Source organism: Lithobates pipiens, unplaced genomic scaffold, assembly GCF_037356315.1.
Source record: "Lithobates pipiens isolate NorthernLeopardFrog02 unplaced genomic scaffold, aLitPip1_a1.2 Scaffold_8, whole genome shotgun sequence".
Classification (NCBI taxonomy): Eukaryota; Metazoa; Chordata; class Amphibia; order Anura; family Ranidae; genus Lithobates; species Lithobates pipiens.
The window spans coordinates 338,319,350-338,336,563 of record NW_027507903.1 but is presented as its reverse complement, the minus strand read 5'-3'; the positions used below and the strand labels follow the sequence as shown (position 1 = coordinate 338,336,563).

The 17,214-nt window shown below is 42.8% G+C and overlaps 1 protein-coding gene across 1 annotated transcript; it reads right to left on the bottom strand.

Annotated features, from left to right (window-relative positions):
- Positions 1 to 12,199: 12,199 nt before the first annotated feature.
- On the bottom strand, positions 12,200 to 13,767 carry LOC143962125 (posterior protein-like). Its single transcript, XM_077471449.1, has 2 exons — positions 13,359 to 13,767; positions 12,200 to 13,217 (listed from the first exon to the last, which is right to left on the bottom strand). The coding sequence occupies exons 1-2, from the start codon at positions 13,765 to 13,767 to the stop codon at positions 12,256 to 12,258; spliced, it is 1,371 nt and encodes a 456-aa protein (XP_077327575.1). The 3' UTR covers positions 12,200 to 12,255.
- Positions 13,768 to 17,214: the final 3,447 nt, after the last annotated feature.

Genomic DNA, 17,214 nt, shown 5'->3' with positions numbered 1-17,214 from the left:
TGGCATGTAATTACAATTCTTGATATAATCGTATACAGCAGGGACATGTAATTACAATCCTTGAGCTAATATTTCACAGCAGGGCCCATTCCAGCGCCCACCAAGAGTCACTTTGAGGGCTTACAGTGTTGTGGCAACACCAACACCTTGTTCCGCCATTTCTGCAGAGCATATAGGGCAGGCCCCTAATTTCAAACATCCAACTTACAAACGTCTACTTGCAAATGGAAGGAGATAACAGAAAGTGAGATGAAAAAAGACGGATGGCAAAAAAAATGATACAGGGGTGATAACCCTTCCCAAGTTTTCCAAAAAGCTTAAAAATAGATTTTTTGACTGGAGCTACACTTTAAATGTACCAGGTCAAAATTATAAACAGATTCTAGTTAACACAACAAACCTACACAGTCCCTGTCTTGTTTGCACCACCCGTATACTCCTTTTCTGAGTATATAGGGCCTGGGGGCCCCACGTCTTTCCTTTATTTAATATGGGTACGGGGTTCCCCTTAATATCCGTACAAGACCCAAAGGGGCTGGTAATAGGCAGGGGGGCTACCTATGCCATTTTTCTCAGTGATTTTCATCCATATTGCCGGAACCAGATATTACATTAAAACCGCAAGCAGTTTTAAATTACTTTTTTCCCGTTAAATGTCATTTTGTGCAGGGACTGTTCTGAACACAGGAAACACGTGGCACTTCACAGGCATACTATAGACACCCCCCAGGCACGATATTTAAAGGAATATTTCCCTTTTTTTCACTTTAATCGTCATTAAAATCAGTGCTCCCGAAAAAACCTCAGTTTTGAAAAAAATTTTTAGGCATTGACCCATGTCCCCTGGGGCAGGAGCCAGGTCCCCAAACCCTTTTTAGGACAATATCTTGCATATTAGCCATTAAAATTTGCACTTTTTATTTCGAACGTTCGAGTCCCATAGACTTCAATGGGGTTCTAAAGTTCGCACAAATTTTTGGTCCGTTTGAAAGTTCTGCTGCGAACTGAATCGGGGTGTGTTTGGCTCATCCCTAGTTGTAAATATTTGAAAAAAAGTTACAATTTTCATATACTGGCAAAATACGAAAAGTACCTGAAAACATTGCACTTTGACCTTTCATTCTTTGGTGTTTATTGAATTTCAGAATACATTGAAAAAAAATAAAAAATCTGATATGCTAATACAAGATAATTTTACCCATGCTTGAATGCAGACTAAAATAATGAAGTTTATACATTGTAGGGTGCCTTTGTGTCTCCATTTTGTTTACACACGTGATAATCATAAGCATCAATTACCTGTGTCTTTTATGGATGCATGGGGGAATTATAATACAAGGCAGCTGTAAGAAATGTAAAAGAAAAATGCTTTGACTCTTTTCATATCCATAGTAACTGTATCATTGTTCAATTTAGCATATTCAGCTTACTCAATATTGTATAAGAGCTGAAAGTGTGTAGAATTTGTAGCAAGGTCAAGGTAAATGAAAGCTAAGGTAGTAGAATACAAAAAAAAATGCCATTTGGATTTAGCTCATTTGTAAGACTGTTCTGTTTATAAAACTGTAGTGTCTCAGCTCTGCATTATACATTTTTTCCAAGGGCTTTATATCTTATTTTAAATATGTACTGACAATTTTGTAAATATGTATTTCCACATTTTCTATATAGGTGTTTCCATCTGTACATTAGTGAGGTCATGGCGCTCTGGATTAGCTATGTTCAACAGTTTGAAGACACATTCACATGTATAAGTTTCATCATATATTTTTGAAGGCATCACAGTAAAGTAGATGTCATTAATGAGGGCTAAAGTGGTTGTAAATGGGGTTCTCTCGGAACAGTGACTAGTCACTAATGGTGAACCACAAGGCTTTGTACTAGGTCCTGCTCTATTTAATATATATGTAAGTGATATAACTAAAGGTTTGTTAGGCAAGGTATGTCTTTTTGCTGATGATACAAATTGTGCAAAAGAGCAGTTGAAACTGTAGTTCAATTTTTCTGAGGGGGCGTGGCCAGCGCACGAGCCAAATGGACGCTCTGTGAGAGAGCTCCGTGACACGAACAGGCATATTAGCGACAATTCACAGCGAATATCGGTAAAAAAGATACGAACATACGACGGAAGAGTTCCTGAATCCGAAGGTGATGTCGAAAAAGCGGAAAGACGAACGGAAAATGAAAAAACTAACGACATTCTCCTCTCAGTCAGCGGGAGGGAGAAAAAAAGATGGCGCAGATCCTCTCACAGCTGCTATACCAGCAACGGCCTCCGCAGGGAGAGCGCACTACACTGACATGCCTGATGCTGCTCTAGAAGAATCAACTCACAAAACACATCTGGAATCTCCTCATGAGGAAGATTGCCTCAGCCCTACATGTCGCAGCCCGGCTAAAACTCGTATTAAACTGGATTTCACAGGCCAGGAGGTAAGCCATAAAATACCTCATATCAGTCAAGATAACACAGTCATAACTCCTATAGCTTCGCCTATAGCCACATTCCCCACTAATAACCAGCCTATTCTGGACACCCAATTAAAAGAAATGCTATTGACTTTACATACTTCGCTTCATACGGATATTTTACAACTCACAAATAAATTCTCCAAAGCAGTGAACTCCCTAGGTGAAAGAGTACACACTATTGAGAACTCTATGGGAGACATGACCAATACTATTAATGACTTAATAGATGCTCATGAAGAAAATAAAGCTGACAAAGAGTGGCTTAAATTTAAAATCGCAGATTTAGAAGACCGCTCAAGGAGGAACAATCTCAAAATCAGGGGTATCCCTGAAAATATACAGCAGTCTGATCTTAAAAAATATGCCACTGACTTATTCTCCAACTTGCTGCCAGCTATACCAGCCTTAGAGCTCACAATTGATCATATCCATCGGATTCCGAAGCCGTCATTTCTCCCTCCACAGATACCACGTGATGTACTACTTAGAGTACATTTCTACCATGTCAAAGAACAAATCCTATATAAAGTGCGACATCTAGGACAACTTCCACAACCATATAATACAATCCAGATTTATGCTGACTTGTCTAAACATACTCTAGATATGAGAAGACAACTTTCCACGATTACAAAAGCTCTGCGTAATCATAAAATTGAATACCGTTGGAAACAACCATCTAAACTACTGATACAGAAGAACGACACCTACCATACAATCACTTCTGTGGAACAAGGCATTAAGTTACTTCACATATGGGGTATTATCCCCGAACCAACTCCACCCATCGGAGCTAAGAAGAATCCGGAGAAACTTACGCCACAATGGCATTAACTTTCATTGACTAGATCCGGTCAAAACACAATCCTATCTATAGGAAACCGATCTATCAGCTTGCCCGCCGTGCCGTGCGATTCTAAATCTTTGGAACAGCTGACCTTTGAACTAATTCCCCATTCTAATGTTGCAGTATGCATTGAAATGTTTACCACTGCAAGTTAAGTTTAATGTTTGGTTATATTTTTGTTTGTGTTTTTACTTTTATTTTTTTCTCCACAGTATCTTATACACAACTCATAGCGTTCAAAGAGACAGGTATGTTGTGAACCTACAAAATCTGAATCAAAACTTTCCAGTCACTAAATTTTTGGACATTCATAGTCATTTCAGACTACAGATTGTTCACATGGCAGTAGGGTTTAAAGCTATTATCAGGCTAGTATGTACTTACTTTTTCCATCTTATTAATATCCTTTTATGAGTATAAAGTTAATATCTTTAAATACAAATGGTCTTAACCATCCAGCAAAAAGAGCGTCGATGTGGCAAATGGCTAACACCCAGAGATGTCAAATATTGTGTATACAAGAAACCCACTTCAAAAAAGGCGCTATTCCCACATGCAACCATAAGAACTTTCCCCACATATTTACAGCCTCAGGCCAACAGAAAAAAAGAGGAGTACTTATTGCCATACATCATTCAGTTAATTTTCAATTACATGAATCTATTGTAGATACCAATGGACGATACCTTATATTAATATTGAAGTAACTGATCAATTCAATCTATTATTGTTATTATCAGTTACAGTGGTGTGAAAAAGTGTTTGCCCCCTTCCTCATTTCCTGTTCCTTTGCATGTTTGTCACACTTAAGTGTTTCGGAACATCAAACCAATTTAAACAATAGTCAAGGACAACACAAGTAAACACAAAATGCAATTTGTAAATGAAGGTGTTTATTATTAAAGGTGAAAAAAAATCCAAACCATCATGGCCCTGTGTGAAAAAGTGATTGCCCCCTAAACCTAATAACTGGTTGGGCCACCCTTAGCAGCAACAACTGCAACCAAGCGTTTGCGATAACGTGCAATGAGGCTTTTACAGCGTCCTGGAAGAATTTTGGCCCACTCATCTTTGCAGAATTGTCCTAATTCAGTTACATTAGAGGGTTTTCGAGCATGAACGGCCTTTTTAAGGTCATACCACAACATCTCAATAGGATTCAGGTCAGGACTTTGACTAGGCCACTCCAAAGCCTTCATTTTGTTTTTCTTCAGCCATTCGGTGGTGGACTTGCTGGTGTGTTTAGGATCATTGTCCTGCTGCAGAACCCAAGTTCGTTTCAGCTTGAGTACACGAACAGATGGTCAGACATTCTCCTTCAGGATCTCTTGGTAGACAGCAGAATTCATAGTTCCTTTTATCACGGCAAGTCTTCCAGGTCCTGAAGCAGCAAAACAGCCCCAGACCATCACACTACCACCACCATATTTTACTGTTGGTATAATGTTCTTTTTATGAAATGCAGTGTTCCTTCTACGCCAGATATACTTGGACACACACCTTCCAAAGAGTTCCACTTTTGTCTCATCGGTCCACAGAATGTTGTCCCATAAGTCTTGGGGATCATCAAGATGTGTTGTGGAGAAATTGAGACGAGCTTTGATGTTCTTTTTGCTCAGCAGTGGTTTTCTCCTTGGAACTCTGCCATGCAGGCCATTTTTGCCCAGTCTTTTCCTGATGGTGGAGGCATGAACGCTGACCTTAACTGAGGCAAGTGAGGCCTGCAGTTCCTTGGACGTTGTTGTGGGGTCTTTTGTGACCTCTTGGATGAGTCGTCGCTGCGCTCTTGGGGTAATTTTGGGCAGCCGGCCACTCCTGGGAAGGTTCACCACTGTTCCATGTCTTCGCCATTTGTGGATAATGGCTCTCACTGTGGTTCGCTGGATTCCCAAAGCTTTGGAAATGGCTTTATAACCCTTTCCAGACTGATAGATCTCAATTACTTTCTTTCTCAATTGTTCCTGAATTTCTTTGGGTCTCGGCATGATGTGTAGTTTTTAAGGATCTTCTGGTGGACCTTACTGTGTCAAGCAGCTCCTATTTAAGTGATGCCTTGATTGTGAACAGGTGTGGCAATAATCAGGCCTGGGTGTGGCTAGAGAAATTTAACTCAGGTGTGGACAATCACTTTTTCACACAGGGCCATAATGGTTTGGATTTTTTTTCACCTTTAATAATAAACACCTTCATTTACAAATTGCATTTTGTGTTTACTTGTGTTGTCCTTGACTATTGTTTAAATTGGTTTGATGTTCCGAAACACTTAAGTGTGACAAACATGCAAAGGAACAGGAAATGAGGAAGGAGGCAAACACTTTTTCACACCACTGTATGTATTACTTTGTCTAGTCCCTATAGTTTAGCTATCAATACGCCAAGCACATGCTATCGTTAATATCACAATACTACCACCATTGGCTATGAAATCAATACACGGTCTAAGATCAATTAAATCTCATTTATTTCCCAAGGAAATAAAAAAGTGTGCATACAGTATCAATAGAAGTTACAATAATACATAGCATACAATCAAAGTACAATATAAGCCTTATACTTATCCGACCCTCGTGACTGGACCTCCTGATGGAATAGAGACCGAACTCATTGTTGCAACCCTTTTTGTTAAACATACCTCAGCCATACCACACCCTACTGCCAGTTCCATTTGCTTTGGACCAATCAGTGTTCACATGACAGCCCTCCTAATATTACTGACTGTCCTGCCATACTTGGCTTCTGTGGCCAGTATTGCAGTCGATGTGCCCTGGGCCGTCTTCATCATCAATCTCTTTGAAGCTTTGTGCACACCAGGTGGGCTGAAGATAACTCCTTTGCTATGCAGATTCTTCCACATTCCTCTACACATTCTAAATATGTGGGACTGCAAACATCAATATGGCTGAGTTCAGTTGTACCAACAGATGTGTAGAACTTTAGATATATAACGTTACTTCTTGTTCACTTCCAACATTAACCGCTTTGCGCCTAAAAGGTGCATACCACCCTTCTTCAGACACGGCTCCTTTTGAACAGTTCATAACTGTCTTAACGTGTGTGGTTCCCTAACATGTGCTTCCGAACCAGTACCTGTGGCACAGTCCTTAGCTTGTGTAATGTGTGGTGGTTTTCAACATGTGCTTCCGAACCAGTATCTGTGGCACAGTCCTTAGCTTGTGTAACATGTGGTGGTTTTCAACGAGCGCTCCAGAGACATCTCTCATGGAACAGTACACAATTGTCTTACCACGCTGTGTTTTCAACGTGTGCAGAAACAGGTCCTATGGAGCAGTCCATAATTGTTTTACCATGTGATGTTTCCCAACACATGCCGCTTTGCCACTGAGTGACACATCTCCACCATTCTTCAGCGACAGCTTCCATGTCACCATTCTGTATCTTGGGTATCTTCAGGATGGCAGTACAGGCAAGGGGTGCCCATTCATTCACCATTCACCAGCACCCATTCAGAGCAACATATCACCCAGCTTTCAGACCCAGAGTCACGAGGACGGCCTTTCGCCCATGCTTTTAACCTAAAACACACCTTTATCACACTACGCCATGACATAAATCAACCCATTACCCTAATATACATATATACATAGGACCCCTCAATTTGCGTATCCCGCTCCCCACCTCCTATACGTCCTTGCCGTAACTACGGGTCGGGATTAGGCAGGCTTGCTCACGATGGCCTTCCTTACTGCAATTTTGGCACGTCAGTGTTATTCCAGGGCTCTGAACTGGCAGCAAAGCCTCTACCACATATGCAGAGACCTTACCGTTAATTCGTCCCTCCACTTGCATAGATAGATGCGAGACCCTCCTATATAAATGTCTGGTCCAACAACACATAACAACTTGAACCGATGACAACACTGCAGCAATAATGAGCAATACCACAACGGGATGTATCAAATAATTCAAAATGCTATTGGCCTTATTGGAATGTCCGAAGATTACCTCCCACCAAGACCCTCCCACATCAGTGTCTAATTGATGCACTACCTCCTTTATTTCCTTCTGATTATGGTATATGGCTATAGTAGCATTAGCTCTCTCTTGCTGCAGCATCCTCATGAGGCTCTCATCTTTATCCCAATCTGCTAACCATTCTTGTATCTTATTTCCCATACCAAGGTTCAGGGCTCTCAGATTAACCAGGTGGTTCTGGTTGATATCCACAGACAGGTTGGCCATATGCGGTACCACATAATTCCATTCCTGTGTCTGGATCTCAGAGACACCCCCAAGGGTACACCATGCTCCCCTTGCCATTGCCAGGTTCACCGAACACCCTATTTTCATGACTAATGTCACATTAGTATCCTTTAGGACAAAGAAGCAAACTCTCCCATGTCCCAAATAATACACTGGTATTCCCTTCCCGGCAATGTTCTCCCCATCCAGCACACAGAGTGACGCGTCCTCCCAACATTTCTCATTCACCACCGTGTATTGGCCTGGCATACAAAGGACGTCATGGTCATGCCTCCGACAGAGGGAAATATCAACCTGCCTCCAGCTGCCATCCTCTCTGATCACATGTGGGTACGTTAGCCTCAGATGCAATATAGTAGAGTCCCCAGTCAGTAAGCCCATTGATATCACCGAATAGACAGATTGGGTCTGCACTTCTGTATATGGGATCAATGAACGAATGAATGAATCAATGAATCAACGAAGAAGCGTAACATCTCTCATAATCCAAGTCAGTACATCCGATCCAGGCATTCGACCACCAACTTGGATTAGTGTAAGAGATGTGTTTTGGTAAGATCTTACTGAGTTGTGACGCCAGCTCATAAGGCCACTTCCCACCATACAGGGACTGTACAATTAGCTTGATGTTGGTTGATAGTTCCGCCTGCCCCTGCGTGCATGCCAGAGCCCATGACATGTTTTTACCCTGTATCACCACACTATCCACCAACCTCTTAAAATGGCAGATAAAATCTTGAGCTACTTGTACCTGAGTATTTATGTGACGCTGTTGAATATTATCAATAATGTCATTAATTTCTCTCTGAGCAACAAAGCCCCACTTACTGTCTGAAGCTATGGCTGAGAGTTTGTTCCTCAGGAGATCGATGTCCACTCCATTGATAACCCCCATCCCAGCTCCTATTCCCCCTAATATAGTGCTGAATACTCTTTCGGTCACTCCTCAGAAATAAGCGTCCTGTCTGGACCCCATTCCGCGGAGCAAGCCACTGATATACTGACCGCACTTGATTCAGCGTATATTCACCACATATAGGGTAATAGGATTTTACCAACCATTGCGAGACATTGAAATGCCATGTGGTGAAGGCATACTGTACCCTGGTAGCCAGTGTTTGTGGTGAGCTTAGATCTATTTGTAGCGGTTCCCCTTTCTCTAATGGAATATGCTCCTGTGTGTGATCACTGGCACTGCTCACGCAGGGTTTCAACATCTCAGGTGAGACATCAACCAGGCGGTATCTCCCCCATGTCCAATTCTGGTGTCCCACATGTCCAGTAACCAAGAGCTTCTCTGTAGGACTGATAAGACCGAGATACTGCCCCCACAAGGAAATTTTCACCCCGTTGATGTGTCATCTGGAGCTCCCTAGTTTGGCCGACGGCCACCCTACTATGCCTAAGTGTCAGCCTCCTGGGTCTCTGCACCCTGTTACTTTGATCATGCCAGTATATGCCACACATAAAAACATATTTCCCTTCTTTCAATTCTTCACCAAAAACCCCATATCCTACGTCCCTTGCTTCCCAAGGTTTAGATAGGTTGGAATCTTTCCCTAACCAATAACCCGTTTCATTCATATATATATAGTCACATCTATAAACGGCTGGAGAGTTTCCTGTATGATGTTTTGCAAGTTTTGTTTATGCGCACGTCCTTGAGATGTTGAGTTAGGATTAAATCGTCCAAAAGCAAAAGAAACTTTGTATTGCAAACTGCCCTGGTGACTCCATTGGTATGTGTCCGGTAACTTAGGGCTTTCTGATATAATCCTGACCTTTCTCCTTCTTTCATCTCCCCCCTGCATCCCCTTTTGGCCTAACAAGTCCAACATCGATGATACAATTGAAGTGGATGCATGGTTCTCCTCAGGGTTTTCCCTTTCAACATCATCCCCTGAGTATTTGTCTGAGTCAATTTGAGATGTTGCATGGCTCACGACAATTATGATTCTTCCATCCATTTTTTTTTTTTCCAGAGACTTTGTCAATCTTTGCTCCACCAGGACTCTGGAAAACAAGAACAAGAGCGGAATCAATTCCTATCAGGCGTACCTTTTACATTGATCAGCATGAACCCATCTCTCTATCTCCCTCTTTTTCATGCCTTTTGCACCCTTGTTATCCATGAGCCGCTTTACTTTGACCACCTGATCACTAAGGGCCATAGTGACTGCGAACGGTCCAGTCCAGTTTGCGTCCCATGAAGACTTGAAAACAAAGTTCTTTACCATGACCCTGTCTCCAATCTTCAAGCTAATGGGAGGCCTTTCAGGCTGCTCCTTCTCTTTAGGTGCCATGTTACTTGCAGCAAATTGCAAATACCCCTGTACCTGTTCTTGCAGTTGGACCAGAAATCTGTCCTTTTCCGCACTCTCTCTCAAGTGGGTACTAAGTATTGGGTCTGCTGGGTGGCTAAGGTTCATCATTCTCCCCGTCATCAACTGATATGGAGTTAATGATGTACCTTTCGCTGTAGACCCTCGTACGGCCATCAGGATTGCAGGCAGATGAATCAGCCAGTTCTTTCCTGATTGCAGTACCATCTTTTTAAGCCTCTCTTTCAATGTTCGATTCATCCTTTCAACCATTCCTGACGATTGTGGATGGTATGGCACATGGAATCTCTGTTCTACTCCCAGCAGCTCACAAATATGTTTCATGACCCTGCCGGTAAAGTGAGTCCCCCTATCGGATTCCAGGACTTTGGGGAACCCACATCTTGAAAAAACTTCGGTCCACAGAGCTCTAGCTGTGGCCGTAGCAGAGTCCTTTCTTAGGGGCAGAGACTCCACCCATTTCGAAAAGACGTCCACCACTACCAGTAGATATCTGCATCCTCCAGGGGTACTTTGCAATGGACCAACAAAGTCAATCTGTAGGTTTTCCCAGGGTCCATTGGCTAATGGTACCCTTGCTAATACTGGTTTCTGTCCCTTTGGCCTAGGGTTCATTTGTGCACATATTAAACATTCCTGCACTACCTGTGAGACTGTGTTTCCCATTGTCTCCCACCAGTATCTAGCTTGTACAAATTTCAAGGTACCCTGAACACCCATGTGGCCTGTTAACCTGTGATTTTCAAGGGCTAAGTCTTTTTGATGCTGGGAGGGAACTACAAACCTTCGTCCTTCTGACGTTTCTTTTAACAGTAGATCGTCTTCCAATACATAATCTTGGGGAGCATCTGCCGCTTTTGCTCTAAGCTGCTTTTTGATTGAGCTCAAGGCCTCATCCTTATTTTGCTCACCTGCTAAACATGGGGTAGGCATCCTTAGCACCGGCAAGAGTTCATGTGAACCCGCTTTCACCTTCTGCTCCTCAAAATTATGTTCCTCCCATGCCTGCCTCCCTTCAGCATCATAGGGTGTCCACTTGACCCCTATCAGGGCTGCCTCCTTTGCCAGCTCATCTGCCTTGTTGTTGCCCACAGTAACCTCCTCTCCACCTTTTTGGTGCGCTCTCATCTTAATGATAGCCACTCTCTGAGGTTCCACACTCGCTCTTTCCCATATATCTCTTAGCACCGCACTATGTACCAATTCTCTCCCAGAGGCATCACTGAAGCCCCTTGACTGCCACAAAGGCATGTATTCGGTCAGAGACCTTGTTACATAGGCGCTGTCAGAGAATATGGTTATGGGACCTGAACTGAAATGCGTGATGGCCTCTCTCACTGCCTCCAGTTCAGCTCTTTGGGCAGAAAAGCTTCGAGGGCATTTGGTCATGATTTTCCCATTGGTCTGGGGGCACCACAGGGCATACCCTGTGTGAAAACTTCCTTCATCCCAGTACCTTGATCCATCCACCCAGACTTTAAGGTCTCCATTACCCAATGCTAATCTGAACATCTCCTGTGTCCTGGTCCAATGTACCTCCCCACAGTCATGTTGCTCCCCCTCATATTGCATTAATTGTGGGAGAGTGTAGGTGGCATTGTGGGTCACAGCCAGATTCCTGGGTGTCAAATCCACTAGCCATCTGGCTACCCTTTGGGAGGATACTCCACTGAGGGTACATTCCAGAAGCATTTTAATTGGAGAATGGGGTGTCTGCAGAATGATTTTACCAAACCCCACAACATGCTCTGTGGCGAGAACCGACCAATGCACTGCCAAAAGGTTCCTGACACATTCATCGAATCCCCTCTCTACCGGGCTTAGTACTCTGGACCAATATCCCACCGGTACCCATTTGCCCTGCCTCTCCTGCAGCAACACAGCTGTTATTGCTACAGCAGAGGCGTACACTTGTAGTGCAAAGGGCAAATCAGCATTCGGATTGCTCAAAGCCGGGGCCTGCATAAGACTCACCTTTAGCTCGGTGAAAGCTTGTTCGTGCTCTCCCAACCAGTCTAAGGGGTCTGTTTCCCTCTTTTCTCCTTTGAGAAACTCATACAGGGGTCTTGCCTTTTCTGCAAAGCCTTCAATGAAGTCCCTGCAGAAACCAACCATTCCCAGGAACTGCCTCAAAGCAGTTTTAGTGATTGGTCTTGGTAGTTTCCTGATAGTTTCACATTTGTTCGGGTCTGGAGTCCTTCCCCCCTGTGAAACCTAAGAAACACACTGAATCCTTCATCAATTGTGCCTTTTTGGGATTCTCGATTAGTGTCAGGAGTTCCTCCAGCAGAGCGTAGTGCTGCTCTTTTGTCTCTGTTTGAAGTAAGATGTCGTCCACATATTGAATGATGCATTCTGGCTCAGAAAATGTCTTCAGAATGTCCACCATACAGATGTGGAAGTATGTAGAGCTGGATTTGAACCCCTGAGCCAATCGACAGAATGCATACTGCTTTCCTTTATCACATGGCCTGTATTGCCACATCTGTAACACCTGCCTGCAAATCTCACTCTAGCTTCGCTTTTAACTATCTCCGCAACTCTTTTATGGGGCCTATTGTCTTGATCTTTCTCCCGAACCCAGTCCCTTAATATGTTTATAAAGGTCTGATACGAGGTGGCGTTCCTCAGTGCAATTCTGGTATGGTAATCTATACATGTGCATTTATTAGCCATAGAACACAGAAAGCTATTGTCATCAGGAGACATATCAGGACAATTGTAGGTGGCTTTATAAATGCAGAAGTATTCACTGCAAAAGAGTATTGGATCAATTCCCCTCCTAAACTTTGTATTTTCCAGGGCGTCTGAACCCCTAGTATCTCTTCCTCCCATTATGCGCTGCATTTCCCTCATTCTATCTGCCGAGTTCCCCCAATTTGAGTTTAACTCGGGAGATAGACCTCTACGACTCCCGACTGGTGTTTGCAGTTTTTCACACAGTTGCAATGGAAGCCATGCGCGGAGGAGTGCGCATGCATCCCTATTGTTCAAAATGTACTGTGCCACTACAGCTTCCAGCCTGTTCGAGAGACTAATGGGTGAAGCGCTAGTGTCAAACTTTCCCAAAATCTGGCACAAATTTGTGCGATCTTGTATGGAGAGTGTTGTGGATTGGGTGCTACCCTCCCTTTTTATGATATCTAATCCTTGTCCAGTCCTTTCTGGCACAGGAGTGAAGAGAGAAGAACTTTGATTTGGGGACTCTTCAGCATTGTCAACCGAACATACTGGTTGCTGTTCGATCGGTATCCCTTCTCTTTGCTCCTGTGTCACACTGGAATGTGCATCTTTGTTAGCACAGCAATGGCTGTGCACGTTCTCCATTGCCCGTGCTCTCAAAGACACAATGGTATGATCTTTTTGGGCTAGCTAAATTTTACATTCCTGTAGCTCTGCCCTAAGCATTTCTATCGCCTTTACATTCCCAGCCTCTTTCTTTTCTAAAGATGCGATACACTGTTCTCTCAACATACATGTTTCCTTCCATTCATCCAACCCCTGTTCCAACACACTATTCTCAGTCACCAATTGTTCAATCTCATTCCTCATGTCCTCACACTCACAAACATCCGCGTCCGCATTTGCCGCTATAGCTGCAATATCTCTACTCGCATTTTCTATCTTTCCTATTAACTCTGTTCTATCCTTATACCACTCCAACTCTTTCTGTTCCGCAATTTCTTTCATTCTCAGCAACATGCATACAGAATTGGCTATTCTCCTTTTCTTGCCCTTTTTTGAAGATTTTTTATACTTTATGGCATCATTATGAGTATTGCATTGTTTCAATAGATCATTGAATTGGTGTGTTAACGCATCCTTTCCTATACTGTTGAATTGAATACAAGCATTTTTCCCCAGAAACTCTTCAAGGATATCCATTGACATGCTAATTAGCCTACCCACACTAAGGTTGCTCAACCAGTTGCTTAGACAATAGACAGAGACAACCAAATGGACAACCCCCTCTAGTCCTACCAACAAACAAAAAAAAACAACAAAAAAAATAGATACGAACCGTTTAAATCGACAGTGACTTGTGGTTCTACAGCATACAAGACACAAGGCCCACTCTTAATGCCTTAGGCTGCAGGTTATCTTACCAGAGCTATTTCACTCTCACGTGGGTATAATTAAAACTTATATTTCCCCCACTTTTTTTCCTTTTCCTCAAAAATTTATGGTAATTCCTGTCAATCTCTAACCAACACTTTGCATTAGCAATACACTAAACGAACAGATAACAAACACACACAAAGACACAGGTGAAGCTGTTTAGAAGCTAGCTTTGACCTGTAGTCCCACTCCAAATACAAAAAAAAACACCGCAAAAAAAACCCCAAAAAAACAAAACAAATACAAATCCGTTTACCCACGAATTTCTTTAGGAGAACACACTCTTATTCAATGCCCTCCTATCCGATAGCAGGCCATAGGGAATTTCTCTTGGGACTTTTTCACAATCACGTGGATATTTCCACTTTTCCCTCAAAATTGGATGGTTTATCCTGTCAATCTGCGGTTATATCACATAACCAGGGATGATCAGTCCCTATCTCGCCAGTGCGCCAATTTGCCCTCTGGTTACAGGTCTGCAGCAAACACAACAATAACGTACATATATATATATATATATATATATCAGTCACAGTTCTCACCAGGTTTTACGCATCCGTTCCGCCCGTGAAATATCTCACAGAATCTCCCTGCTCATCCAAGCGTGGTTTCAGAATTCGCGAGCCAGCGCCAACCTTGTCCACACTAGAGATGACTTTCAGTTCTGGGTGTCTGAGGATCTGTGCTTACAGGGACTCAGAAACAAAAATATATTAGATTTTTGTGGATTCTGTGTAAAAATACGTTTTACACGCCTTCTGGGGTGCCAAATGAAGTAACTGATCAATTCAATCTATTATTATTATTATCAGTTATGTATTACTTTGTCTAGTCCCTATAGTTTAGCTATCAATACGCCAAGCACATGCTGTCGTTAATATCACAATACTACCACCATTGGCTATGAAATCAATACACGGTCTAAGATCAATTAAATCTCATTTATTTCCCAAGGAAATAAGAAAGCGTGCATAAAGAATCAATAGAAGTTACAATAATACATAGCATACAATTAGAATACAATATAAGCCTTATACTTATCCGACCCTCGTGACTGTACCTCCTGATGGAATAGAGACCGAACTCATTGTTGCAACCCTTTTTGTTAAACATACCTCAGCCATACCACACCCTACTGCCAGTCCCATTTGCTTTGGACCAATCATTGTTCACATGACAGTCCTCCTAATATTACTGACTGTCCTACCATACTTGGCTTCTGTGGCCAGTATTGCAGTCGATGTGCCCTGGGCCGTCTTCGTCATCAATCTCTTTGAAATTTTGTGCACACCAGGTGGGCTGAAGATAACTCCTTTGCTATGCAAATTCTGCCACATTCCTCTACACATTCTAAACATGTGGGACTGCAAACATCAATATGGCTGAGTTCAGTTGTACCAACAGATGTGTAGAATTTTAGATATATAACGTTACTTCTTGTTCACTTCCAACAAATATGTACCATTGATAATACACTTACTACATTGGTAAATGTGTATGCGCCTAATAAAAGGCAATCCCATTTTCTGAATAGCCTGATGAGAAAAATAAGTAAATGTCGAAAAGGTGCCTTAATAATTTGTGGAGACTTCAACACAATACATGAACAAGAACTAGACACTTCTAATCCCAAAACCAGAACCAACTGTGCACTTAAATTTTTTTGGAATAAAAGCGATCTCTATGATGTATGGAGATGCCATCATCCTGGAGATTGTGAATACACATATCATTCCCTGGTGCATAATACCTATACTCGTATTGATTATATTTTTATGGATAAGTGGTTATTGCAGCGGGTGAGGGAGTCTGACATTGCACCTATTACTTGGACTGATCATGCCCCAATTAGTATGACTATTCTACCTAAACACTCTCAAATGACCCATTTTCTATGGAGAACAAATGCATATCTTATCAAAATGCCTACCTATGCTACAGCTATACAAAACCAGATAACTGAATTCTTTAAATACAATGTGGGATCGGTGTCAGACTCCGCCACCCTATGGGGTGCTCATAAAGCATTTAGTAGGGGAATCCTAATGCAAATTAATGCTCAATTCAGGAAAAATAAAACGAAACTCATTGAGAAACTTACTGCTGACATTAAAACATTAGATTCCCAAAACCAATCTCACCCATCACAACAACTGAAAACTAAACTACAAATATTACGACAGGAACTCAGAACGACTTTATTGGATACATCTGAAAAACATACTAGAAAACTTAAATCTAAATATTACCATACTAGCAACAAAACAGGAAAAAACATGGCACTTCGGATCAAAGGCAGATATTCCAAATCGAAGATTCCATATCTATACCACCCTATTACTAAAGAAAAATTGCAAGACCCCCAAGACATAGCGAATGCATTTAGCTGTTATTATAGCTCCCTTTACAATCTTAACCACTTCCCGACCGCCGCACGACGATGTACGTCGACAGAATGGCACGGGCAGGCATAAGGGCGTACATGTACATCCCTGCCTTCCCGCCCGGTGCCTGCGGCGGTCGGTATTCGTTCGGGAGCGATCCCGGACGAGGGGGCGGCCATTCATTCATGGCCACCCCCTCGCGATCGCTCCAGACGAATAGAAATCCTTCGTGACATCACTTCCTCTCCTGTAATGTAAACACAGGAGAGGAAGTGATGTATTCTCTCCTCCGTGTCGGTATTTTTTGTTCCGACACCGAGGAGAGAGGATCGGTGAGTTGCACCAACACGTCACTACACAGTAGAACATGCCAGGCACACTCACACCCCCCCGATCACCCCCCCAATTACCCCTGCCCCCCAGTCACAGTGACACCAATGTCATTTATTTTTTATTTTTTGCATTGGTGTCATTTGTGACTGTAATAACTGTTAGGGCAGTTAGGGTTAGCCCCCTTTAGTTCTAATGTACCCCCCTAACCCCCCCAATAAAGGTTTAACCCCGTGATCACCCCCCGTCGCCAGTGTCACTAAGGCTGGGTTCACATTGCAGCGGTTTATGAGAACGAATGTGATTCGCACCGCACTGCAGTGCAAATCACATCCGATCTCTGTGCGATTCGAGTTCAGCCATACAGATAGTATGGCTGAATTCGCATCGCACCCGCCGCACCCGCCGCACCCGCCGCAAATTCGCACGGGACCCTTTTTTTGGCCCGCAGCACAATCGGATCGCATGGGTGTTCACACCACGCGATCCGAGTTTGCAG

Bases quoted from the DNA above. Each gene is read 5' to 3' on its own strand.
- LOC143962125 (XM_077471449.1), bottom strand. From the start codon at position 13,767: ATGGATATCCTTGAAGAGTTTCTGGGGAAAAATGCTTGTATTCAATTC. The intron at 13,218-13,358 runs GTATGTTGAGAG...TGTCTTTGAGAG, and splicing joins GGATGAATGGAAGGAAACAT to CACGGGCAATGGAGAACGTG.